Source organism: Aegilops tauschii, chromosome 4 (assembly GCF_002575655.3).
Source record: "Aegilops tauschii subsp. strangulata cultivar AL8/78 chromosome 4, Aet v6.0, whole genome shotgun sequence".
Classification (NCBI taxonomy): domain Eukaryota; kingdom Viridiplantae; phylum Streptophyta; class Magnoliopsida; order Poales; family Poaceae; genus Aegilops; species Aegilops tauschii.
Window position 1 is genome coordinate 92394036 of NC_053038.3, and position 27773 is coordinate 92421808.

At 43.7% G+C, this 27773-nt stretch overlaps 1 protein-coding gene across 3 annotated transcripts; it reads left to right on the forward strand.

Annotated features, from left to right (window-relative positions):
* Positions 1 to 5748: 5748 nt before the first annotated feature.
* Positions 5749 to 12592, forward strand: LOC109739574 (uncharacterized). Of its 3 annotated transcripts, none has more exons than XM_020298657.4 (6): positions 5749 to 6098; positions 7199 to 7394; positions 9084 to 9184; positions 9296 to 9620; positions 9823 to 11804; positions 11969 to 12592. In XM_020298657.4, the coding sequence occupies exons 3-6, from the start codon at positions 9173 to 9175 to the stop codon at positions 12293 to 12295; spliced, it is 2646 nt and encodes an 881-aa protein (XP_020154246.1). In that variant the 5' UTR covers positions 5749 to 6098; positions 7199 to 7394; positions 9084 to 9172; the 3' UTR covers positions 12296 to 12592. The 3 variants fall into 3 exon arrangements, with proteins under 3 accessions (XP_020154246.1, XP_020154261.1, XP_073352443.1); XM_020298672.3 differs by lacking the exon at positions 5749 to 6098 and adding an exon at positions 6403 to 6702; XM_073496342.1 differs by lacking the exons at positions 5749 to 6098; positions 7199 to 7394 and adding an exon at positions 7542 to 7669.
* Positions 12593 to 27773: the final 15181 nt, after the last annotated feature.

A 27773-nucleotide genomic window follows, 5' to 3' on the forward strand; every position in this document is an offset into this window, starting at 1 on the left:
GCGGACCATGGTCGCCTGCGGGGTAGAGCAAAACGATATTTTAGAACCAAAAAAAAATGGCATGACTTTGCCTAAAAATAGGACCAAAAAGAATGCATAGTGCCAAATTCTCGCCGAAACGGAAATGAATCAACATTCCGGAAAAATATTGGCAACTATCTCATTTCAAATACCGGTACCTGCAAACACAAACATATGCAACACCACAAACATACGTAGATCTAGGCCATAAAAAGTGCATGTGCACGTTGTTGGAGGGAGAAAAAAGTAGATCTACAACATAAATAAAGCTTTCCCCTTACTTACCTATCAAAAAAAATGTAATTTAACCATTTAATTTGGGTGAATCTATGATGCAAATAAGGTGAGGAGGAGGAGGCAGCCGAGACAAGCTTGGAGGAGGAGGTGGAGAGAATGAAGTGGGGAAAGTGAGTGTGGTAGGTGGCTGCCCAAAATATCTAGCTGCTCTCAGGTTACCAATGGCGCACCACCTAATAATGCGCCATTAGTAACCCTGGTTACTAATGGCGCACCTGTTACGTGGTGCGCCATTACTAGTTTTGCAAAAAAAAAATATAATTGTTAGTAGTGGCGCACCGTGGTTGTGGTGCGCCATTACTAGTTTGAACTAGTAATGGCGCACTGTACCTTGGTGCGCCATTACTAGTTTTGAAAAAAAAGTAAAAAAAAATTGTTAGTAGTGGTGCACAGAGTGTGTGGTGCGCCATTACTAGTTAAAACTAGTAATGGCGCACTGTGCCTTGATGCACCATTACTAGTTTTGGAAAAAAAATTGTTAGTAGTGGCGCACCATGTTTGTGGTGCGCCATTAGTAATGAGGACACTAATGGCGCACCTGTATCTGGTGCGCCCATATTAGCTATAGCCCTTTTTCCTAGTAGTGTATCAAAGAGCTAAAACATAAAAGTAGGTGCTGTTATCATAAAGTTAGAATATATTACTAAATATTATAAATAGCGAGTGTGGAATACTGATGGGTCGGTGTGCGGAATTATCCTAGACAATTGTTAACAAGACCGGTAGTAATCATTGCAATTTCATATGAGGGAGAGGCATAAGCTAACATACTTTCTCTTCTTGGATCATATGCACTTATGATTGGAACTCTAGCAAGCATCCACAGCTACTAAAGATCATTAAGGTAAAACTCAACCATAGCATTAAAGCATTAAGTCCCCTTTATCCCATACGCAACAACCCCCTTACTCGGGTTTATGCTTCTGTCACTCAAGCAACCCACTATAAGCGAATCATGAACGTATTGCAACACCCTACAACAGGAATCCCTCACACTTGCGCGACACAGAGGGCACAATAGGACAGCACCAAAATAAAACATACAAATCATACCAATCTAGATCATCAATCAACCCAAAGACAAAGGATATATACTCAAAACATCATAGGATGGCAACACATCATTGGATCATAATATGTGGCATAAAGCACCATGTTCAAGTAGGGATTACAGCGGGGTGCGGGAGAGTGGACCGCGTAAAATAGATGAGGATGGTGATGATGATGGTGATGTTGATGAAGACGATCACCGGGGCGATGATTCCCCTCCCGATGGCACTCCGGCGCCACCGAGAGAGAGGAGGAGAGGTTCTCCCCCTTGTGCTTCCTCCTCCATGGCCTTCCCCGTGGATGGGGAGAGGTCCTCCCTCTGGTCCTTGGCCTTCATGGCAATGATGGTCCCTCCGAGATCCTCCCCCATGGCCTCAGGTGATGATGGCCCCCTCCGGCAGGGTGCCAGAGAGGGCCTAGATTGATTTCTCGTGGCTACAGAGGCTTGCGGCGGCGGAACTTCCGATCTAGGTTATTTTCTAGAGGTTTCTGTATTTATAGGAGAGTATGGCGTCGAGAACAAGTCAGGGGCCCCCACGAGGCAGGGGGCGTGCCCCAGGGGGTGGGCGCGCCCTCCACCCTCGTGGGGCCCACGGGACTCCCCTCCGGTAACTCTTCGTTCCAGTATTTTTTATATTTTCCAGAAAAATTCTCCGTTGATTTTCATCGCATTCCGAAAACTTTTATTTCTGCACAAAAACAACACCACGGTAGTTCTGCTGAAAACAGCGTCAGTCCGGGTTAGTTCTAATCAAATAATACCAAAATCATATAAAACTATTGTAAACATGGCATGAATACTTCATAAATTATAGATACGTTGGAGACGTATCAGTGCGGTAGTACCGCGTGTCGCAGGCTGAGTTGGTGGATAACGGTTGGATTTGTTCTTTCACTATAAAAGGGGAGTCATCTTCTCCGAGTTGACTACCTCTTCCATCCCCAAGCTCCACTTTTCGCCCGATCTCTCTCCCTAGCCAATCAAACTTGTTGATTCTCTAGGGATTGGTTGAGAAGGCTCCGATCTACACTTCCACCAAGAGAAATTTGATTCCCCCCACTAATCCCTTGCGGATCATGTTACTCTTGGGTGTTTGAGCACCCTAAACGGTTGAGGTCACCGCGGAGCCATATTCCATTGTGGTGAAGCTTCGTGGTTTCGTTGGGAGCCTCAAATTAAGTTGTGGATATTGCCCCAACCTTGTTTGTAAAGGTTCGGTCGCTGCCTCCAAGGGCACCAATAGTGGAATCACGTCATCTCGCATTGTGTGAGGGCGTGAGGAGAATACGGTGGCCCTAGTGGCTTCTTGGGGAGCATTGTGCCTCCACACCTCTCCAACGGAGACGTACTTCCCCTCAAAAGGAAGGAACTTCGGTAACACATCCTCGTCTTCACCGGCTCCACTCTTGGTTATTCGTACCTTTACTTGTGCAAGCTTATTTTGTGTTGTATCCCTTGCTTGCTTGTGTGCTTGTTGTTGTTGCATCATATAGGTTGCTCACCTAGTTGCATATCTAGACAACCTACTTTGATGCAAAGTTTAAATTGGTAAAGAAAAGCTAAAAAATGTTAGTTGCCTATTCACCCCCTCTAGTCAACTATATCGATCCTTTTAGAAGTAAATCACGTGTTAACACTCCTTGTTATAACAATTGATTTCTAACGATATTACCTCAAAGTATAACAAACAAGTTTGGGTCGATTCAATACGATCGTTCTTCTAACGTCATACTCTAAATGTTGTTTTAGGACTATCGTTACACTTAACGATATCCTAAGATCCGGAAAACATGATCACCAACAACACTCGAGCTAGTTTTAGAGGCGAGACTAGTAATCCTATTTTACCGTTCATCATTCCACACATGTATATGAGTTTTCCACTAAATCGCACATTCCAGTATCATATATTATAGAATATAAACTCTTAATTATTAATATGGAAATGTAATAATACAATATTATTGCATCTAGACATATTTCCAACAACCATGTCCCTCACTTTTTTCCCTGCATGTCCGGTCACATGCATCTGATTGCTAGAGAAGAAGAGAGAGAAAGAAAAGAAATAATAAAAAGAAACAAATGCTTTGTGGTGGGCCAAATCTTATGTGGCAGGCGCATGACCACTGACCGGACACGCCCCGGCACTCCTCATACTCATCTCATATATGAGAGCAATATGAGGGGTGCGAGACAACCAAATCATTTAATGAGGCTTTGAGGGGTCTGGTTGGGTCAACTTTTTCTTCTTCCCTCTCCTGTCCAGTCAGTGGTCCTGCGTCCGTCCGGTCAATTTGGGGAGTCCTACTATGGATGCTCTAGCATCTGATCAGATGGCCCAACAAGAGTCTACATCAAAATGGGAAAGCTCGAGGAAGTTTTATTTGTCAGAACGATGTTCCTGCCACCATCAATGAAGCGACGTTGTGCAACCCTCGTAAAAGCCCTTAAGCGAGGAAAATAAGAGTTTCATCTAGAGAGCAGCGTTTTGGCTCCTGGGCTCAGATGTGCCCGAGAGTGAACAGTACCACAATTTAAAATAGTAAACAAATTCAAAAAATTCCAATTTTTTGTGATGAAAGATGCTTGAGTGCATGATGTCCGTGCCAAATTTAAAGAAGTTTGAACATTCGAGAAGCTTGTGGCAAAAAAAAAACAAATTCAGGTCTGAGAGAAGCATTTAAAAAACAACACTATTCATGTCTGGATTTGTCTTTTTTGCTGCGCCCTACTCGAATGTCCAAACATTACCAAAATTTGCACGAACATCACACACATGCACATCTTGCTTGCACAAAAATTTCGAATTTTTTTGACATTTTTTTTCTATTTTTAATCGCGGTACTGTTCATGAGCCCGGGCATCGAAGGGGATTTCCGTTTCATCTAGTACTTCCTTTGTAAAGAAATATAAAAGCATTTAGATCACTACTTTAGTAATCTAAACGTTCTCATATTTCTTTATGGAGGGAGTACATTAGGGCCTTCTTGTACTCCCACACCAATATAGCGAGTGGATTAGAAGGGGACAAGGATCTACCAGCAGAGAAGGGATGCACCCAGAAAATCTTCTCTCTGGTTGGAGAAGAGAGAGGTATATGCAGAGTGGAATAGCTGATGAGGACATCAATGACCTAACTGGCCGAAGGAAAGAAAAAAAAAGCTTTGACTTCCACGTGGAGTTTCACGTATTGTCATCTTTGGACCTTCTGTACACTCCTGAATGGACAACAGTTTCTTTTGCAACCATGTGTACTGCTTACTTTTCATTGGCTATAAAAAATACTAGGTACCATCAAAATTTCAAGGAATCACCTAATGCTGGCTGCTTTCGGTTAGATATCAAACTATCAACCGTAAATGTGTTATTAAGGACAAATCACCCACTCTTCCTTTATCTTGCCTTTTGTGTATTAACTAAGCTGACGTGAAGATGTAGTACAGTGGAGTATTAAGTTGGTTTGATCTCTCTAGAGTACTACGAGTTGCTCCTTTTTCTTTTCTTTTCTTTTGGGAAAGAGTACAAGTTGCTCTTGTGACAGAAGGTTGAGTAAACCTCAAGCCTCCAAGCATGGGGGCATGCGTTAACTGTTATGCATGTGGTCGTGGGGTGTGTGTGTGTCTGGTACGGCCACGGCCATCGCGTGTTATGTTTAGTGAGACATGGCTGGGCCATCACTCTGGGCAGTACTGCTCTTGAGTTTTGAACATGAACTGCATGATTTTTTTTACGGTTACTATCTAATCAAGTTCTGAAAATAGTCTCTTGCAAAAATGTAATGTAGTGAAAGAATGTGTACAATAGGCCCAAAATGATTGGACCCTGTACATGCGGGGCTACATGCACCGAGCTGCCTTTTTTTTACTGTTACTATCTAAGCTCATTGTGTGTAGTAGTAGTACATGCTCCACGGTGTACTACCTCATACAAATACAAGGCGTACCATGGGTCCCGATGCAGCACCGCACAAAGCGGAACCCTCCCCATATTGGAAGAGACAAAAACAAAAATAATCAAACCTAAACCCTCCGGTGCACGAAGCTCAACAAGTTGGAAAAGAAAAAGAGTAAGAAAAAAAATCATGTATAAGCAGCACATCACAGCACCTCCAACAAGCTTACAAGTCTCTGGTCAAACGTCAGGAAGTAGTACTGTATTTGCAGCGGTACAAACAGCAGTACAAGTGTACAGGTACTACCAGTAGGAGCAGAAGCATTTTTTAAACCCGTTTAAACCGGGGAAAAATAAGAATCATTTCTACTGTGATGGCACTGCTTATTAGTACTACTGGATTGGCTCTATCTGCACAGTGGCAAGTACTACTAGTAGGATAATACAGTAAGTTGATAAGTAAAAAGAAAGAAAGAAAGTGGAAGAGTTGGAATATCTCACTCTTGAGCCTTGAAGTCTATCAGACTATCACTCTATCATGCAGGCATAGGGAAGAGACAAGAGAGCCAGAGAGGAGAGGATAGGCAAGCAAGGAGAGGAGAGACTTGAGCTGCCTGGGCGGGAAAGGAAACTGGAGACGAGGAGGAGGAGGCCCAGTGCGCATGCTGGTGAACTGGTGAGAGAAAAGGGTAAAGGAAAAAGGAAAAGGAGTAGCAGATTTCTGTATCCTATCGCCGATTCCCACGCTCCGGGCTCTCTCCCTCCCACGCTCCGAGGCGAGCCCGCCGCTTTTCTTCCTTCCCTCCCTCCACATTGCGACGCCGCCGCGGCCCTGGTACAGTCCCCTTCTTCCTCCTCCTCCTCCCCCCTCGCCGCGTCGATCTGCGCCGGCGTCCGTCCGGGCGGTTGGTTGGGCAATGCGATTCCCGTTCCCGCTCTCCTTCTTTCGCCGGGCCTAGTCCGCCAAAATTTGTTTTTGGAGGGGAGGGAGGGGGGGTGGGGAACGAGGGACCGACGGTGGGGGAGCGAGCTCACAGTTCACACGGTTCATGTGAGTAGTGATGGCTTGCCCTTCTCCGCCACGCCGAGGGTTTAATTGCGCCCGCAGGCAGGCGTTAATGCTGCCCCGATTTTGTTCCCGTTCCGTCCCCTTCCCTCCCCCCCTTTCTTCTTCCAATGGCGTCTTGCTCTTCTTGATTGAGTTCTTCTCTTTCTTCCATTCGTTTCCCGCGTGGGCCTGGGAAAGGGGAGAGATGTTCTCCTGCTCCTTCCTCCTGGCCCTCTTCGGCGGGGTTCTGCAGATTCTGCTCTGCGTCCTGCCCCCGGTGTGGGATTTCGAGCAGATTCTCTATGGGATTTAGACTAGGTGTGTAGGGCGAGGGTTTTCTCCGTGCTGCAATCGACTTCTCCTGGATTTGGTTTCTTGGTTGGATTTCGAGGTAAAATCTTCGCGGTCTCCTTAGGGTTTTCGGTTGATGCGAGGTACTAGGATTTAGGTGTTTTAAAGCGGATTTCTAGACAAGTTTCGACTGAAAAAACCGCAAAAAACTTGTTTTCTATTGTAGGATTTGGATTTCTATGAAGAGAGGCCGGGGGTGATCCTCCTTTTCTAGAAAAGGATTTGGAGGATACTGGCAATGTAGTTTTCTGCAGTGAACATATTTGCCTGTGACATCTCTCAGTTTCTCGGATCCGACTCATTGTTTGATTTGATTTCGTATCTTGTTAACAATTTGTTGGCAAGAATTTGGTATTTGCAGTTGAAAGTCGGGTGTTGTTTTGCTATAAGCGGGTTGCTTTAAAGATTTTGCTATTCCCATCCTTCAACAAATTCTGTTCTTACTCAAGAGTGATTATTTTTAGTGCCTGGTACGCTGGTAATCTGCAAGGAGGTGTGTACTAAAGGCCATTTTTCTCCATTCCTTTCTGTTTCAGTGTTGGTACCTGAACCCTGCCTTTGGTGGTCTCCAATAAACCAAGGGAACGACTGTTGATGCTTTGATGGTGTGGTGGGTGTGAGATGGATTGCCGGAATTCGCTCTGGAGGTGCAAATCGTCTGAGAGGAGCCCTGGGGAGAGTGGGATCTTCAGTTTGGTGTCATCACATTCTGACTGTTAATCCTGTGGCCAGGTTCTGCTCCATATGTTAATTTTGTTGTTTAGATGGGATTGCATGTCTTATATCTTGTTTGCTTGAGTTTTTTTGATTTCAAATACAGCGAAACATGTACAGTAGAGGGAAACATCATGGTGATAGTTCAGGTGTTACTTTCAGATTTCGGAAAGCAACTTTGGGACTTCTAGTGAAAACAAAGCAATGTGTTACTATTGGCATCTCAAGCAATTTGTCATCTGCTGTCTTGGACAGATTTGTGGAACATTCAGCTTCACTTCAACCTGTTTCTGGTGGGACATAATCAGATGTTACTATACTGTTTGATGAAAACATTCTCACAAACCGGACTTACAAGTTTCATGCTAAATTGCTAATAAGTAGGAGTACTAACAATGTCTTGTTAGATGTTACTACATAGCAAGACACTGCAGTAGCTGGACTGTGTTTGAGTAGCTGCAATGTATTTGTCTTCTGAACCACGGTTACACTAATAAATGGCGCATCTAGTAGAGAGTGGTAATTCTAGGAATTTTCTCTTAGTCGTATGTTTTTCCTAATTAGAGAAAAAACGGGTTGTGGGTTGAGCTTTTTTCAATACTTGTCTTAGTTTTGCATGAGTTTGGTATGAGATAGATTAGTTACCATGTACAGTATGTTATCTTGAAATTATGAGATAAATGGCCATCATAGCCATGGTGTTGTTATCTTGAGATTATCAATGATTACTATCTGCTTCCTCTTATCTCATTTCTAATAGTAGAGGGAAATGACCATCATAGCCATGGTGTTATTATCTTGAGATTATAAGATACTTGCTCCGTCCCAAAATAAGTGTCTTAAGATTAGTACAACTTTGTATTAAAGTTACTACCTCTCTCTCAGTTTACAGGGCATGCGCGTAGCCCTAGGTCGTCAATTTGACCAACCTAATACAATCATATATTACAAAAAATATACCAACATAAACTTCGGAGTTTCTACTTTCAAAAGATATAATTTTTGTGTTATATAGTTTATATTAGGGTGATAAAATTGACAACCTAGGTATACGCGCAGGACTTGTAAACTGAAACGGAGGTAGTAGTATAAAGTGGAGACACTTATTTTGGGACGGAGGGAGTAGATTAGTTACCATGTATGTTTAGCCATAAATGATGAAGAGATTAATGTGGGCCAAAGAGAGAAATGGTTATCAATTCTACATGCGCGTGTCATATTCTTTTAGAAGATTGCAAAAACTGTAGGCCTTCTATTTTTAAATGGGGGAAGGGAGTATCTTTAAGCTGTCATGCAATATCTGATTTTGATTACTGTATCAGGCAGTGATACTTTTTCTGAAAGTTTATCATAGAACTGACAGAAATTAATATAACCAATCATATACTTTTAATTTTCGAAGTTTTTGTTTCCTATCTTTTGGTCCTAGATAGTTAGAATCCTCAATACATTTTTAGAAAAAAGGAAAACATCTCCAATATATACAGGACCAAAGTTGTGTTACGCTTGAATATTGAGGTCACAATTTAAACTGTTACTTGTCAAAACTGTATGTTTTAGTTGAAACGTTTGCATGACTATATCAATGACTTATGCCGTGCTGAATGAATTCCATACTGCTTTTTTCATGATGAAGCTGAATGTGTAGAATTTGCTTTAGATTCATTTATTATCTCAGTTTTAAGATAATTGCTGGTTATGTAACAGGCCTCAAGCTTGATTTCCACTACGTTGGTTTAGAAGATTACTATTGCCTAGGTCAACTTCTCAAAAAGAGGAGCTGGGAGCTGGGAGGAATGACTCATTTGGTACAGTGATTAGATGCCTTGAGGCTTTTGTAGACTATTCGTAAATTTAAATCTCTTTGGCAAATGCTTTGCAGAAAACATACCCACTTTGTTCACTTTTGGCAAATACAGGATACCAAACCTATCTCCATTGGTGGTTCCCCAAATCATAGCCAATCACCTGAAGCTCACTCAAGAATTAGAGACGATGAAACCCAAGACACTGAAGCAGGAAAATCATTGAATGAGAAGCTAACATGCGCAAATGGGTCAAATGATTCTTCCCCACAGCATCGTGAACTACCACCGCCAGAGGTCTTTACAAGTGTAGGAGATGCTGATATGCAGGATTCTGTGCAGAGTTTAAGTGAGAAGCTCTCTGCTGCTCTTTTGACTATTAGTGCTAAAGAGGACCTGGTGAAGCAGCATGCAAAAGTCGCAGAAGATGCTGTTGCAGGTATTTTTTTTTTCATGTTAGATTGCATGCATTCATGTTAGGCAGTAGTTTCCTCTCTTTATTCAGAATCTCTGGGGAAATTAAGAAAGAGTAAACCATAGATGATTTTTATTTTTGCATGCTCAAAATTTAGAATGGTATGGAACAAGAAATTTATTTATTATATCGTAGTAGTTAACTCATACTTGTTATTTATTTGTAGGTTGGGAGCATGCTGAAGGTGAAGTTAGTAACCTGAAGCGGCTACTTGATGCTTCATCTCTGAAGAATGCCTCTCTGGAGGACCAAGTCAGCCACTTGGATGGTGCCCTCAAGGAATGCGTCAGGCAGCTTCGCCAGGCACGAGAAGAACATGAGGAGAAAATCCGTGATGCAGTTGCTAAGAAGTCCCATGAATTGGAGTCTGAGATGTCTGAGCTCCAGAACAATATCGCTGACCTGCAACAGCAGCTTGAAGCCTCCGATCTGCGGGAAAAACTTCAGGTAGCAGAGAAAGAAAGCAAGGATCTCAAGATTGAGTTGCTCACTCTGTCCAAGGAATTGAAGATGCTCGCACTGGAAAGAGACCTGAGCAACCAAGCAGCAGAGACAGCGAGCAAACAACACTTGGAAAGTGTCAAAAAAATTACAAGAGTCGAGGCAGAATGCCGTAGGCTACGCCATGTGACACATAGAACTTCCTTAGCTAATGATTCTTCTAGGCCTGTTCCAAACAATGCTTGCATGGAATCTCTGACTGACAGCCAGTCTGACAGTGGGGAGCATATGCTAGCTATTGACAGTGAAGTAAAAAATTCTGATCTGTGGGCCTCAGCTCTTATAGGAGAACTCGATCAGTTCAAAAACGGCAACGAGGGCACAAGAGATCTTGTAAATAATCCTGTTGAAATTGACCTAATGGATGATTTTCTCGAGATGGAAAAGCTGGCCGCATTGCCTGAAGCAGATCACACGAGCTCTAGCTTTGGAACAGAAACTGATTCTGACCGTGCTGTGGCCAGAGATATCTCAAGAGGCGAAACTGAAGCCCTACAGCACCAGGTTATGGATTTGCAAGCAAAGGTTGAAAAGATCGAACATGAGAAAAAAGAGCTTGAAATGGCCCTTGCGGAGGCTAGAAATCAGCTTGACACGTCATGTGACACTCTCATGGCAGCTAACAGCAAGCTTGTTGACCTGCAGATGCAGTTAAACTTGGCAAACGAGTCCAAAGGTGCTGCTTTAGGACAAGCTGACCGGTTAGATGGTGAGAGGAAGTCAGTGGCATTGCAGTTGGAATCAAAGTCTGCAGAAGTTGAGAAGCTTCAGGGTGTGGTGACTTCATTGGAAGAAAGTGGGGCTAGCAAGGAGTTGGAGTTGGAGTTGCAGTTAGAATCAACTACTGCAGAGGTAGCAAATCTTCGAAAGACGGTGGCATCCTTGGAAGAGAAGATTGATGCAGTGAAAACCTTGTCTGCGCAGTACAAAGCAGATGCAGACATGGCAAAGGCAGCTAAAGACACATTAGAGACACAACTGCGATCTGCAAACACAGAAATTGGGCAACTAAGAGGAATTATTGAAACACTGGAGAGTGAGGTGCAAAAGGGAAAGATGTCTCACAAAGAGTTTGTGGCGCAAATAGAGGCTTGGAAGACTGAATCAGAGAGAACACTTTTGGTGGAATCCGCCAAAGAATCGTTGGAGTCTCAGCTCCTGGTAGCAAACTCAGAAATCGCAAAATTGCATGTAATGGTGAATGCACTGGAGTCTGACGTGGCAAAGGAGAGGGAATATTCTTCAGAAGTCAAGATGCAACTGGAGGCAGTTGAGGGCATCAGAAAGGTTTTGGGGTCTGAGCTTGAGTCTGCGCACCAGGAGACCATGAAGCTCCAGGAGAAGGTGTTGTCACTGGAAGTGAGACTTAAAGAGCAGAGTGTGTTGCTGGTAGAATTCACTGCCAAGGCAGAGGATGCAATGTCTGCGAGGAAGGCAATGGGGAGTCAACTTGAAGAGGCAAATCTGGAACTCGCGAAACTGACAAACAAGGTGAGCTTGCTACAAGGGAAGATTGAGCAGGAGAAGCTGCTCTCAGAAGAGTATGAAGCAAAATGCCGCAAATTGGAAGCTCAGCTGTCAAGGGACAGTCGCGAGGCAAAGCTTTGGCGACTCGCCAACACAAATGGAGACCTGAAGTTCAAGCAGGTAAACTTTTTAGAAGTTGACAACATTGGGCCAAAATAACATGGGTGGTACTTCAGTACTTGCCACTAGCCTAGGTTCTAAGCACCTCTCTCAAGGCATATGGTCTAATCACTCCTGAAACTTGAGAAGCCCCTGTATAACAATTATCATCATCTTCATCGCAGGAGAAGGAGGTCGCCAGCGCTGCAGGGAAGCTCGCGGAGTGCCAGAGGACGATCGCCAACCTCGGGCTTCAGCTGAAATCGCTGACGAACCTTGACAGCGTGATGACCGAGCCTGGCAAGCTGGAATCCAAGGACACGCTGCTGGACTTCAGAGAAGATGGCACTGAGCCGCTCGCCGATGAATCGTACGGTCTGCATCTCCCGATGAGCAACGGGGGCTGCGCCTCGCCTGTTCCCCGGGCGCAGTCCCCGTCGTCGCGGCGCTCGGTGTTCTCGGGTTATCGTCGATCGGTAGCTACAGGAGCAGAGCAAGGGAGTGAGATGTGATGGAAGGGATTGTGCATAGGCCATAGGGTTATCTAACTGTTCCTGGATGTTGTTGTCAGTTGTCACCTGGTGGTAGATGATCGGTGTGCATTTACTGGAAGTTGATGGTTCGCTTGGATTTGTGCTCCCTGTCATTTTCGGTCCTGTCTGTCATTAGATGATCGGTGTTTCGTCAGATGCAGATGCTAGTAGTGCACTTGCACTAAAATGTTACCCAGGACAACAACAAAAAAGACCAAGCAGCAAAACTGCAATCACGGTTTCCTTTTTTAAATGTACTTCTTGGGCTTTCACTAATTTGCCACGTGTAAAGTAGCACGATGGTCATTCATTAATATTTATATTATTAGAGAAAACTATTCTTTTTTCAAAATGAAATAAACTGCAGATCACTTTGAGAGCTACATGGTGGATCCATGTCCTTGTTTCAATGTGTGGAAGCGCATGAGCATATGATGTCGATGGGTGATGGGCATGAGATACATTCCACCTAGGCGCCTCCTTATTATGTTTTTTAGGGGTATCTCCTTATTATGTGTTCTCAACCTCCTTTTGTAAAACGAAACCTATGATTCCTCTGAATGCAGCTAAAAGTTTACACACATATTAATTTCTTTTAGGAGTTAAAAGCACGCCAGCCCCACTAACTTGTCCGTCCCGTGATGGTTTGACCCACCAACTTGCAAACGCTCACTCTGCCATCCAGAAACTATCCCCTGATGTGCAAAAAAACCCAAGCCCAATCCCGAAGCGACATCTGGCGCAGGCGGGCCGAGGCGGTCGTCGCGCGACTTTGCAGAAACCCCCTCGCCCTGGAATTAATTAACCCGCACTCCGAAAGTTGATTCAGTATGCGAGAGTGGCTGTACTAAGACAAATCACTACTCATATTCTGTTGGCATAGCACAATAGAGCAGAACAGCAGGTCCTGGGTCCTGGGTCAGAATTTGCTGTAGTTTAAAACATCCAGAAATACACAGGTAAAATGGCTGAAAAAATTCAGAATGTGCTGTACATAGAGATATTCAGAAACACATAGGTAAAATGACTGAAAAAATTCAGACTTTGACACATATTTTAACCAGCAGAGAGTAGTTCGAACATCACTTAAACAAGTGCATCATATAAGAGTTTACTGTCACAAAATACATTTTTTTTTGCTATTTTAAAATACAAAAGTTTCAGACTGAAACATAGAAACAAATCAGAATTTGCTGTAGTTTAAAACATCAAGAAATACACAGGTAAAATGGCTGAAAAAATTCAGAATGTGCTGTACATAGAGATATTCAGAAACACATAGGTAAAATGACTGAAAAAATTCAGACTTTGACACATATTTTAACCAGCAGAGAGTAGTTCGAACATCACTTAAACAAGTGCAGCATATAAGAGTTTACTGTCACAAAATACATTTAATCTTAAAAGCAGCACCATGGAGTTTGCTGTCATCCTAACATCACTAAAGGAAATTCATTCATGAACTCTTACATTTGCTGCCACAAAATAAAGTTCATTCATGAACTTGCCACAAAATAAAGTACATTCATGAACTTGCAAGGATAATTCAAACATCAGCTGGACCATTCAGATCTGGGATTTGTGTTGGCATGTCTTCTCCAAAAAGCATGTAATACGCACCGCTGCCAACACCAAATCCTCCCCTGCCAAAGCCTAAAGATGTGCCAACACCAAATCCTCCCCTGCCAAAGCCTAAAGATGTGCCAACACCAAATCCTCCCCTGCCAAAGCCTGAAGATGTGCCAACCCTGCCAAAGCCTGAAGATGTGCCAACACCAAATCCTCCCCTGCCAAATTCTTGACCCCTGACAAAGCCTGAAGACGTGCCAACACCTAATTCTTGACCCCTCCCAAGGCCTAAAGATCCTCTCCCCCTCCTAGCACTTGTTGATCTTCCTCTCCCCCTCCCAGCACCTGTTGATATTCCTCTTCCAGCACCTCTCTACCTTTTGTTACCTCTACCAGCTGCTGCAGATCCTTCAGCTTGATCATTTCCTCTTGTTGCCCTTGTAATCCTGCCTATGTTCATTTCAGTTGTAACAACTCTAGGCTGGGGAATTGCAGCACCAGCAGCTGCAACAAAAGAGGATTGATCTGGCAATGGGCCATGGTTTCTATTGGGAGCTCTGTATGACCTCTGCCTTTGTGCCATGCTGAAAACCATAGACTCTGGTTCTTGGCTAGGATCCAGGATAGGGTTTGCCAAGTGAGGGAATATGTTCTGCACATACAAAATGAACATGACTTAAGTAAATCAGGGTAATGACACCAACAACTTAAATTTATGCACAGTTTGAAGAGAAAAGTTGGAGACAAACCTGCAGAAATGATGGATCATCAAAATTTTCATCCATCTCATATCCTCCTCCTAGTTGGGCTTCCATGTACTTGTAGTGTCCCCTTCTGTTATGGTCAGCTTTCCCACATATGGAGCAATGCATGCTGACACCTTTTTTGTTCAAATATCTTACTCCACCTTTCAACTTCTCTTCAGGTTTCTTCTTCCTATTTTTCTTGGGCCTCCCAACTTGCTTTGTGAACACTGGTGGGTACACTCTCTCCCCATTTACCTTCTCCCATTGCTTTGGGTCTCTTAGAGGAACTAGGGTATATCCATAGGCCTTCAGGTAGGTTTGCACAGTATAGCAGTCATGCACCAGAGTCTGTGGGTCAATTCTCTCCTCTCTCGAGCATGCAATTGCATGTCCACAAGGAACCCCTGAAAGCTGCCATCTCTTACAGTCACAGGTGTGCAAACACAGATCAACAACGTAGCTGGAGTTGCCAGATTGAACCCTGAATAGCTCTTGTCCAGCTCCAAAAACATGGCAGTTAGCTGCATACTCTGTATTTTTTTCAAGTTTTTTCAATATCTTAGGACAAACCCTGTTCCCTGTCCATTTTTCCACTGCTTCCCTTTGTTTGCTCATCATCCTATGCATTATCTTGTAGAATATATTTTCCAGCATTGAAAGTACTGCCATTTCTCTTGCATCCAAGATGTAACTGTCCAGACAAAAAAAAACGGATAAGAAATGATCAGCAGAACAACTTGTATGGCAAATAAGCATATCAACTTATATCAAATAAGCAATCAACTTATATCACATAAGCTATCAGGTTGTATCAGATAAGCAGATCAAGTTATACCAGATAAGAAGATCAAGTTATACCAAATAAGAAGGCTAAAATGGCTGTGATAAGTTAGGTAGCTTATAACATAAAGGTGGTGAACTAATACCTGTTAAAAACTTCTGAATTGTTGTTGAGCAAGATGTCACATTTGCTGAAAACACTGAAAAATGCTTTGACCCATGTCTTCACATCCAATCTTTCTGTCCAATGAAATGCAGCAGAGCTATGGTCATCCATCTTCTTGCAGTTCTCTCTCCACTTAACTTCATGTGTAGATCTAGCAAGGGCCCAGAAATCCTGCTTAAGCACTTCTCCTTTGTGCTTCTCACGAAAATTCTGATAAATGTGTCTGACACAAAATCTGTGCTCTGCACCTGGCCAAACTTTTTGAACTGAATTTATTAAACCCTTTTGCTTGTCACTCATGATTGTAAAGGGAGCAGTGTTTATTATATTCAGATCATCTCTAAGAGTGGTTAAAAACCACTCCCAAGAGCTTGTGCACTCCACTTCTACCCAGCTCATGGCAATAGGGTAAATACAATCATTGGGGTCTATTCCTACAGCACTAAGCAGCACCCCTTTGTATCTGGTCTTCATGTGACATCCATCAATGAAAATTATTGGCCTACAACCCTTAAGCCAACCTCTCTTACAAGCATCATATGACCAGTACAATTGTTTCAGACACTTCCTGCCCATTGGGAAATCTTTGTCCTTCACAAGTGTAGTAGACAAAAGAAATGTGGATCCTGGGTTGCACCTCCTTAACTCATTTCCATAATCATACAACCTGTTGAACTGTTCATGTTCATCACCATGTATCTCCTTTAAAGCTTGTTTCCTAGCTCTAGCAAGTTTCCATCTGTTTGGTGTCACATTGAACTCAGAGGTTACTTTCCTTGAAAATGTTCCTAGTGCCATCTTCTGGTCATTTCTGAATTCTTCCATGAAATACTGTGTGAGGAATTTTGCAGTTAGTAACTTCAACTTCCATTTCTTTTGACATCTATGCTCTCCAGAATATGCCTTAATAACAAACCCTCCTGTTCTATTGTCATTTCCAGCTTTCAGCATCCATGGGCGGCCTCTCTCACAAATAGCATCTAGCCTTGTCTTCTCATTCTTCACTTTGTTGACTTGGACTCTATTCCTAATGGAGTATGCAGTCAAAGCATGTCTTAATTCTTTTACATCAGCAAATACCATCCCCACTTTGAAGATAGGGGATTTCATGTCAACTTTGGCATTGAAGGCCCTGAACTTATACTTCAAATTCTCTTCTTCTTCTCTGGACAGATGCAAGTCTTCATCTTCAAGAACATACTCTGGCTCCACATCTTGCTCCTCCTCCTCATGTTCTTCAGCCACATCATAGTCTATGTTGTCATCAAATAGATCATCATCTCCCTCATCTATCTCATAGTCACTATCACTAAAATCTGAGTCTGTATCTGCTTGTTCTTCCTCAAAAGCTTCAATCTGAATATGTTCTGCACTATAAGCATCTGCTGCAATATCTGACACAGGTTCTTCCTCAACAGCTGGAACAATTGTACTACTGGAAACTGCACCAATAGAAACAGCCCTTGAACTAGAAATCGTGCTTCCTTTGTAAATGACATCAGCTCTGCAAACTTGGATGAAACCAGTGTGATCAATCATGATCTGCAGTACCTTGTGATCTGCACTAGATTTCAACATGTGTTGAACATCACCATCTCCTCTAATGGGAATCAGACCATCTGACAAAAAATGATCAGGCCTACACCAATATATATTGTGCTCACTAACAGGATAGCCTAGCCATTTCAAATGATTTTCAATCATAGAATATGAGAAAGTGTTTGCATTCAGATAGTCCAGGGTCTCAACAGTAGCACTTGCGTATTCAATGTTGCTGTTTGGTCCACAGAAAAATCCATTGTGCTCTATTTCCAGTGTGAAAAAAGGAGTGTCCACTGCCATCCCCATAGCTGCATCACACACTGCATTACAACAACAGGAAACACTCCCAAATCAGTATATCACAACAGCATAATAAGCAGCAGTTTAAAATACTGACAGAAAACGGGGCATGAAGAAAACAGGGCATGGCAGTAGATTCACAACAGCATAATACAGCAGCAGTTTACATACATGCTAAAATAAGTACCAATACTGAACATTCATATTCACAACGTATAAAATCATTACTTTTCTTATGAAATCCACCAAAATTACAAACTTTTCTCTCTGAAAAAGCTTGAGGCCGCCAAACCCTAACCAGCATCCATCCATCAGAACACACACAAAACAACAACAAAGCACTACATGCCGCGCGCCCGCCGTCCAGATCGTCCTAGCCCGTTCATCCAACCGATCGTCTATTTCTAGAACCCTACCAAACCCCTGCCCCCAAAAAAAGTACCACAAAGAGAGGGAAAGATGCAGACTTAGGGGCGTACCGTAATCAGGAGGAAAAGCTCCGGGCTCCCGCACACAACCGACGGAATCGGGCGGCTCCATGGCCGTAAAGCTCGCCGGCGACGTCGCCAAGGTGGCTGACGTCATCCGGAACTGCAAGCGTCGCCACCGCGCGAGTTCAGCCGAAAGAGACGAACGGACAAGGGCGGAAAATGGAGAACGAAACGATATGAGCCCCTATTTGTATATTTTCCGCGTGCAACCCAGCTGTGGAGTGCGGGTTAATTAATTCCAGCGTGATGGGGGTTTCTGCAAAGTGGCGCGACGACCGCCTCGGCCCACCTGCGCCAGCGTGGCGCTAAATGTAGCTTCGGGATTGGGCTTGAGTTTTTTTGCACATCGGGGGATAGTTCCTGGGTGGCGGAGTGAGCTTTTATAAGTTGTTGGGCCAAACCATCACGGGGCGGACAAGTTTATGGGCCTGGCGTGCTTTTAACTCTTCCAAAAGTTCTCCATAGCCATCTTTGGATGTGACCAGGGATGAGACAACGAGGTTACCCGCCGCTAAATCCTCACAACTTTTAAGATGCTTAATTACTGTTTTTTCCTTAAAAATCAGGGTGACATCCAGCCTCTGTCATGGTGGTGCACTCAATCATTTTCATTGGTTTCTTCGAAAAGGCGACACCACCACTCTTCTTGTGTTGTTGGGTTTCATTCGATCCAGTCATTGGTTTGATTTTGCCTCGCATTCTTGTGTTTCTTGGTGTTTGGGTGTTCATTGGTTGCTGCAGATGCACACGCTACTTGCAAAAGTAAAACCACAATTATGGTGGACGCGGTTGTTCTGGTCGCGAGCACAGGTGCTCGCGGTATCTGGGCGGCGGACATGTCATCGGGATGTGTAGCGTTAAATTACCGAGGGAACCAGTCGATCGTTTTTTAATCGGGAGAACGGGAAATACGGTAGAGGGATATGACGTACGCCGCGCCGGTGACGGAGCGCGCAGATCCCGCCGTGACGGGAGGTCATCAGAGCCGTGGCTCGGGACCGTGTTCTTCTCCTGACCCGTAGCTCAGGAAGTAGTTGGATTTCCGGCAGGCGGCGGTGCGCAGGCTAGTAAATGACAAGTGAGACTAAGGCGGAGCTGTCTCCCACCGCTTGCCACACTTGTTTGGATCTCCATTGACGCCTGGCGAAACCCTGAGCACCGGAGATCGGTGGGGGAAGGAATACACGGCGGCGCTATCCGTATGGAGTTCCTGATGCAGCCCATTAGGAGGTAACCCCCCTCCCCCGAATCCTGATTGCGTATTTTTCTGCTTGTGGATTTGCAAGGGTTCTGTTTCTTGATCCAAGTTTTGGCCGATGCGGGACCGCCGTGATGGTAGATGTCAACGAGAAGGAGCTTCCAATGGAGCCGCTGCACTACCCCGCGGTGGCGATAGGGACTGCAGAGCTACCCCCATGGCGACAGCCAGCGCCGATAGGCAGATGTGTGTGGCGGAAGGCGGGCTCGCAACGGATGGGGATGCTGAGCCGCAAGCATGTGAGCAGGCTGGACTCGCAGGTAATCTATTGGCTACTGGTGTTTGGATTGAAGACTTTTTATATGATTTTAGGTGTACTTGGGGTCGCATGAACTGACTTGCAGATCTTACAAAAAATAGGAATAGGTAGATCCTGGAGAAATTAGAATAGTTATATACAGATTTTCCCGAAAGCTATGTGTGCTTTGGTCCTAGCCAGTTCTGAAGATACTATGACCCACTCATGATTAACAGAAAGCATAGCAGTGTGGATGCTTGACTGCAAAATTGAGCTGAAAACTTGTATTTACATACTTAAATGCTAAAACAAAAGGCACAGCAGTGGCAGTCTGTTTTTGATTGTACACTGTTTTCAGGTGAATTATGAATTGAATTAACTGAGTTGCAGATAGGTTGGTTAGTTGTGCAAGAGATTTCACTTACAAAATTCAGAAAAATGAAACTCGTAGAGAAATTAAACTTGTTATATATAAATTAAGTGGAAACCAGTGCTAGAGCTGCTAGTAGGGACTAGATGAATAAAAAAGAGGGCATAACTATGTTTTTTTTGTGATGCTTGATTGTGATATGAACGAATAAATACCAGAATTCAGTTGGAAAAGCTTTGAAATAATCAAGCTTAATTTGGACAGAATCCTTGGGTTCATGACTGGTGAAAAAATGAAAGTAGATGACAGGTTGATTTATCATATTGTAGGGTTAGGATTGGAGCTGCTGCTCCAGGAAGGGCACCTTGCCCTAGGCGAACCAACACTCTTGAGAAGGCAATATGGGGGTTCGCTGACAAACCGGGCGACATTGTAATCATGCTTGCACTGGGTACAAGCTTTGACACACTCGGGGAGGCCTATGATTTTTCCAATCTCTACTCGTGGGAGAAGGGATTTGGAATAAGATACAGGAAGAGTATACTGAATGTGGAGAGGACAAAATGCATGCAGGAAATTGTTTGCGGCTGTGCGGTACGCATTTGTACCCATCATGGATTAATTGTATTAATTTTGGTTTGCTCTTGGGGTTTATGGAACCTGACCCGTCTGTGCTTGTCTGGATATGGTTTTGCAGGGTAAAGCTGGGGTGGAGAACAGTAGATCGTGCCATGACTGCCCTGCATTAATAAGGTTGCTCCGCTCAAAGGCAATGGTTGGTACATAGCTGAGCATCGTGAGCAACACACCCACTCGCTGTCTCCGACACATGGGCACACAATACACTAGCTTTCCCACAAGCACATTGCTCCTCCACCATGCCCTTCCCTCAATCTCCCTAAGCCTCGTGGCATTGCCAGCACATCTCCGTTGATATGGACGACGACCCACTACCAATCGCAACGACACAAGGCTGTAGATCGGCAGCCGGTCGCTGATAGGCTATCAGAACTGGCAAGCAGTGTTCCATCTCACATTTTCGGCATCTTCGTGGTTCCTTCTCCAAGATTTGCCTCCCAGGCATCAAATCGACGGGGCCAATCCCCTGGTGAGAAGGCTTTGGATTGCCGGGGCCGCGTTCGCTTGCACCTTAGTTGGATCTATGTTTGCTTGCTAGACCAGTGATCTCCGCCCCTTACTTCACATATGATTCTCCTACCCTGGGGGCAGCAGTCATTCTCTCCTCTCTGTTTTCTCACGTTTTCAAAGGGGAACTTGGTTTCACCAATCTACAAGCTGGAGGAAGCTCACTGACTATCGTTCTCCTATTTTATGAAATGTCAAGCAATTCAGTGTTCACCCCTGAAATGACTAGGCACTCCATGAGCTTTTATTTTCTGTTTTCAGAAAACCAACCTGTAGAACTGACAACATTCTTTTCTATCAGCTATATAGAGAACAGTATGGCATTCATCCATGGAGGTTTATGCACCAAAACTGTCCCCTTTTGCAACTTCATCTCTATTGGAAATGCTAACACAAAAGGTGTAGGTGAATTTGAGATCCTTTTACCTCTGATGCATTTTCCCCTACTTTCAGTAGTTAAATCATTAGCCTTGACCTTGTCATCCTATGGACGTAGAAATTAATTCAACTCTCTAAGTACATGTACTTTTCTATGTTACTTTTCTACCTGACCATATTATTTTATATGATGCTTGCAAGATGATCTTCTAATATGTTTACTCAGTGAGGCTCCCACTCATAACCTGAGTTGTTATTGTATTGGTGCCCTGCAATGATGTTAAATCGAGCAACGTAAATGAATATGTCCACTATGTGGTACTCTTATTCTTTGCTACTTGTTCACAAATTGTTTGATTGATGCTTGATGGAAAAAGCTATTGTTCCTGGACTGAATGAAGCTGAGATATTATCATAACTTAAACTTATATCAGTGAGATGTATAGAGATTTAAATGCTGATTTAGTAATTATTTATTTCTTGTGATATTGACATGCCTTCTCTGATGCTAATCTGCATGAAGTGTGATACAAGTATGGTGTTTCCAATTGTATGAGTGCTCTGAAGCAACAATTAGGTAGCTGGAGGTGGAGGCAAAGAGTTCACTCCAATTAGTTGTCACAGTTCGCCATATTGTACATCTAGAGCTCTCTTAATATTGGAAGAATATATATGTGGATAGCTCTTGTTGTGTCCTTGTTTGCTCACCATTGTCTTTGAATCGACTATGAATTAGAATGCATAACTAAGCATGATGACAGTGATGCTGAATTTATTACATTAGAAGATATATAGGCTCATGATAACTGAATATGGATGGCTGAATAACAGACGGTTACTCACTTTAGTTTGTGACTTGAAATATATCTCACGCATTGCACAAAACCTTGCATCTAATCTAACTATCATGTGCCTCTGAAAATATAAGAACACTTGACTGCCACAGGTGTGACTCATATCAGTTAGTATCAAAATTTAAATAACTAATTTACCTTCACATTTCCATCTGACTTGGGCTTCATATAATCTGTCATTTAGTGTTGGGGTGCATACCTTTTGCATCAGTACATCAGAATTCCGGCATTCTTCGGATTGAGTTTATTTCTAAACATCTAACAGAAGAGCTCAATGAAAAATGACTTCGATGCACACATCTCACTGCATAATGAGAAATTATGGTCTTTTCATTGTCTTTGTTTCTGCATCTTTCTCCAATTCCCTGAAAATCTTTTATGCTACTGTTTGACTATAATTTTTTCTTTTTCGTTCAGGTGTCAACATTAATTAAGCAACTTTGGTTTGGCTACAAATGATGTGCTGAATTAACATTGCTAAGCGAATGCACTCTATTATTTTGGTATGACTAACTATAGGAACGAGGTTTCACTAGCATGAATAATTTTTCCTGGTTGCACTACGTGATTGAATCCTTACTGGTAGTAGTTGGTTGTACCATGTAATTGGATCTTTATCAGTAGTAGTAGCAGAACTAAGTCATGGAGCTCTGTGTTGAAAGTGCAATCATGCCCTTACATTATGTTTTGATGTTGATGACAATATACATGTAGGGGACTAACAATGGTTGTTAAGTAAATCTCAGGTGTTAGTCCCCGGCTCATCGAAGTGTGTGGATCAAGGGCATACAAGTGATTTTACTCAAGGATGAAGCATAAAAATTGACTTGATATTTGGTTTCTTGAGTATAGGATCCCGCGCTATTAAGAGGGGATCGGTAGGGTTAGTTAAAGACTTGCTCAAGTTACAATAATTCCTTGCTTCAGTAAAAACTTAGGGTCACACAAAAATACTCTGTGCACATGTTCTGTTTGCTCCCATGCCGGATGTCCGGGCTACCTGCCGGATGTCTGGGTCACTGATGTTTAGACACCAGTAAGTCTGCACGCTCACGCCGGATGTCCGGGCTGCACCCCGGATGTCCGGGTCTCCCAGCCATGCCGGATGTCCGGTATTTTCCCCGGATGTCCGGCTCCCTGTCATCCCGACTCCAGTAGGTTTGCACGTTGCTGCCGGATGTCCGGGCTTCGCCCGAATGTCCGGGCCTTCCCGTGTCACCGGATGTCCGGGCCTTGCTCCGGATGTCCGACCCCTCTGTTTTTCTCCTGGCTTCTCCTATGTTCTTCTTGTGCCTAGGCAGCCCGGATGTCCGGCCACCCTGCCCGGATGTCCGGCCTGCCCATTCACTTATGCTATAACGGCCACATTTGTGCTCACACTATATATAGCCCTTCTTCCCCACGGGAGAGGGCTGACCATTCACTTTGAACAAACCCTAGAACACCTCTCACTCTCTCTCACTCCTCCACACCAAATCTTAGATCCCCAAGGGATTTGAGAGCATTTGAGAGAAGTTGTCCGATCAAGTGATAGATCCACTCCTTCCCCTTCTTTGCACCCAAGGAATTCATGATTTGAGCAAGTCTTGAGCTTTTCCCCATCGTTCTTATTACTCTTGGAGGTTGGAGACTACTAGGCGGTAGGAGTCTTTCGGAGAGGAATCGACCTTTGTGATTACCCCCGGGAAAGTTTGTGAGGGTTTGGAGACCACCCCAAGGTCTACCACTAGTGGTTGAGAAACGCCTTCGTGGTGTTGTCTCAAAGGGAGAATAGGGTGAGCCTTCGTGGCGTTGGTGTGCCTTCGTGGTAACATCCACCTCTCTAACGGTGACGTAGCTTCCCTCCAAGGAAGTGAACATCGGCATACATCCTCGTCTCCCGGAGTTGTGGTTATTCCAAACCTAACTCTCTACTTGTGGTTACTTGTCTCTTAGCACTTACTTATATCATATTGTGCTTGTTTACTTACATACTTGTGTTACTTGTTTATCTTGCTTAGCACTTAGTACTATAGTTGCAATTGTTAGGCTCACTCTCATATTCCGCATTAGTGCCTAAAATTGCTAAGTAACAATTAAAATTTGTAATTGTACCTATTCACCCCCCCTCTAGGTCCATCTCGATCCTTTCAATTGGTATCAGAGCCTCGTGCTCTATTCTTGTGGCTTAACCGCCCTAGAGCGAGATGAACCCCGATGGGACTCCCCGTGTTGCAGATCCGAAGGATAAAGGCGAGGCTTCCTCTGAAGTCAAATCCTTTACTTCTGAGGATCTGGAACGGGCCCTTGCTAAGCAAAAAGAGGAGCATGATGCTTCTGTCGAGGCCTTGGTCCAAATGAGGATAGCCACATTGTCCACGGTGCTTGCACCACTTCCGGATGGTGCGGCTTCGAGGCCAACTGTGCCTACTCCGTCACTTGGTCAACAACCTCCTAGCAATGAGCACTCTAGTGTTCCTTGGCTTTATGCAAGACCCCAAGTTGAGAAACCAAAATATAACCCTCAAGGCAAACCTCCTTTACTTGATGCCACTTCCGATTTTGCCTTATGGAGAGTTGCTATGCAGGATCATCTTCGATATGGAAACGATGAGATGATAGAGATCTTGGAGTATGGTTACCATGTGGTTGATCCAAAGAATCCTACACCAAGAGAAATTTATGACAAGAATCTCAATGACACTGCAATCATGTGTATAAGGAGAGGTATGGTTGAAAAGCAAAGGAGACCTTTCATACACATCACAAGTGCCAAGGAACTATGGGAAAGTATTATAAGATCCAAGACCGGTACCTCCACCCTCCGGAGTGCTCAATATGAAATTGCCAAGGGGGAATTGCAAACTTTTGTATGGAGAAAGGTGAAACTCCAAATCAACTCCTTGAGCGTCTCATGACTCTCACCGCTGATATTGATTCGTGTGAGTGTGACAAGACACAAGATGGATTCAACATGACTAAGCGATTCCTTGTGGACAAGTTGCTCCATGCTCTTGCTCCATATCACCATCAGATGGTATGGGACATAAGACAACACCATGCCTTCAAGGAAATGACTACAGATGACATCATATCCACTTTCCAACTATTTGAAGAGTCAAAGGCAAATGCTACAAAACATCTTGCCATGCATGGTACTCCATCGTCGAAGATCAATCTTGCATTGAAGGCCAAGCATGTATGTGAAGATGAGCAAAGTGAAGAAGAAGATGATGATGATGATGAAGAAGATGGTGATGAGGTTGAATCCGATGAGGGCCCTTCATATGAAGACATGGCTCTCTTTGTCAAGAAGTTTAGCGCGAGAAAATTCAAGGGAAGGTTTCAAAAGAAGAAAGTAAGAAAATGCTACAACTGTGAAGAAACCAACCACTTCTCCAACGAGTGCCCTTATGAGAAGAGAGAAGATAAACCAAGGTTTACCAAGACCTTTCCCAAGAAGAAGTTGCCAAATCCTTTGAACTCCAAGCTCAAGAAGGGAGATGGGAAAGCAATGGTTGCTCAAGAAGAATCCGATCCGGATGATGTTAGTGGTGTTGCCGGAGTTGCTCAAGATTCTCAAAACACATTGAGGCTAGTCAACAAGAGTGGTGAAGTTGTCACCTACAACTACATGAAGGATTACAAGGGCAACGCTCACAAGTGTCTCATGGCGAAGGCCGTGGTAGAAGATGGAGAGGACCAACACTCTCCTGACAAGGTCAAGGTAACCCCACGATCAAACCCTCCTCTTTTCACTCCTCCTACTCCTAGTGATGAGTATCTTGATGCGGAGGATAGTTATGAGGATGATGATATAAATGATCCTATGCTTGCTAAACTAAATAAGTTCATGTGCTCCCTTAAAGGAAAGAAGCTCACTATGTTTTGTATGCTTATGAAGATGGTGAGTAAGCACACCATTTCCATTAAGGAACTCGAAACCCTCGCCACCGAGGAAAAGGAAAAATATGAAATCCTTGAGCGGAAAGTCCAATATGAGGAAGCACGCAATGATGAACTATGCTTAAAAATTGGTGCAAACATTGATGTTCATACTAGAGATCTTGCCTCCTTGAAAAAGGCTATTGACTCTTGCGAAGAGTTGATGAATGATAAAAGTAAGCTTGTAAAGTCTAATGCTTCTCTCTCTAAGGATTGTGAGCTCCTATCCGTGTCCCTCAAGACCAAGGAAGAAGAGCTCACCCTTCTTACAAAGAGTTTTGAGACACTCAAGCTTACTTATCTTGAAACTCTAGCCAAGGCTTACTCTTCTCCTATTATCAATGTTGATGCTTGTACTACTAACTCTAGTAGTGATCTAGCATCTATTCTTGAGGAGAATCGCTTTCTCAAAGCTCAAATCGAGAAAGGGCTCATGACATGTGCTCAAGGGCAAAAGAACCTTAACGAGGTGTTGAGCCAACACAATGAGGTGTTTGCCAAAGAGGGACTCGGGTTTGACCCGAGCACAAGCAAGAAGAAGACATCCTCTCAAAAGTGCACCACCCCTCTAAAAGAAACTTTTGTACGAGAAGGGCACAAGGAGAAAGGTAAGGTTGTTAGTGGGAAGGCCACAAGGGGCATGCCCACTCTCAACAAGCCAAAAGAGTTCATGCCTCCATCCTATGTACTTCGTAAGAGTAAGGATGGAGAAGTTTATGCAAAGTTTGTTGGTCTTCGAAATGCATTTCGGTTTTATGCTATTTGGGTCCCTAAGACCCTTGTGACTAACGTGAGAGGTCCCATTGCAAAATGGGTGCCTCTAACCAAGTAATAATTGTGTGTAGGTTGCCTTCTCCGGTGGAGTAAAATGGGTGATTGATAGTGGATGTACCAATCATATGACTGGAGATAGCAAATTGCTCTACAATTTCATGGAAGCTATTCAACCATTTATGAGCATTATGTTTGGTGGAGGATCAAAAGGACAGGTACTCGGTTTGGGTAAGGTGGCTATCACAAATGACATGTCTCTTGCAAATGTCATGCTTGTCCAATCCCTTAAATATCATTTGCTTTCTGTTCGTCAATTGGCTTCTGTTGGTTATGATACACTATTTGGACTAACGGATGTGGAAGTCTTTAAGAGAGATACTCTCGAAGTGGCCTTTGTTGGAGAGTTGGATGGCAACCTTTACACGGTTGATTTCTCGAAAGAGAGCACATTCCATGCAACTTGTCTAATGGCCAAGGCCGATAAGGGGTGGCTATGGCATCGCCGGCTAGCCCATGTCGGCATGAGAAATCTTCAAGATCTCTTAAAGAGAAATCACATCCTTGGACTAACAAATGTCTCTTTTGAGAAAGATCGTGTGTGTAGTGCATGCATAGCCGGGAAGCAATATCAATCAAAGCACCCACCCAAGAATATTGTGTCTACTTCAAGGCCTTTGGAGCTCCTTCATGTGGATCTCTTTAGGCCTCCTTCGTGGGATAGTCTTGGTGGGAAAAAGTATGGACTTGTCATTGTGGATGATTACTCAAGGTATACATGGGTCTTCTTCCTCAAATCCAAGGACGGGACGAAGATCACCTTCATTGACTTTGCCAAGCAAGCACAACGCAAGTTTGACAAAGAAATTCTGGCAATAAGAAGTGATAATGGATCCGAGTTCAAGAACTACACCTTGGAAGAGT

Coding starts and splice junctions, on each gene's coding strand:
- LOC109739574 (XM_020298657.4), top strand. Junction 9,621..9,822: donor CGCAGAAGATGCTGTTGCAG/GTATTTTTTTTT, acceptor ATTTATTTGTAG/GTTGGGAGCATGCTGAAGGT. Junction 11,805..11,968: donor GAGACCTGAAGTTCAAGCAG/GTAAACTTTTTA, acceptor TCTTCATCGCAG/GAGAAGGAGGTCGCCAGCGC.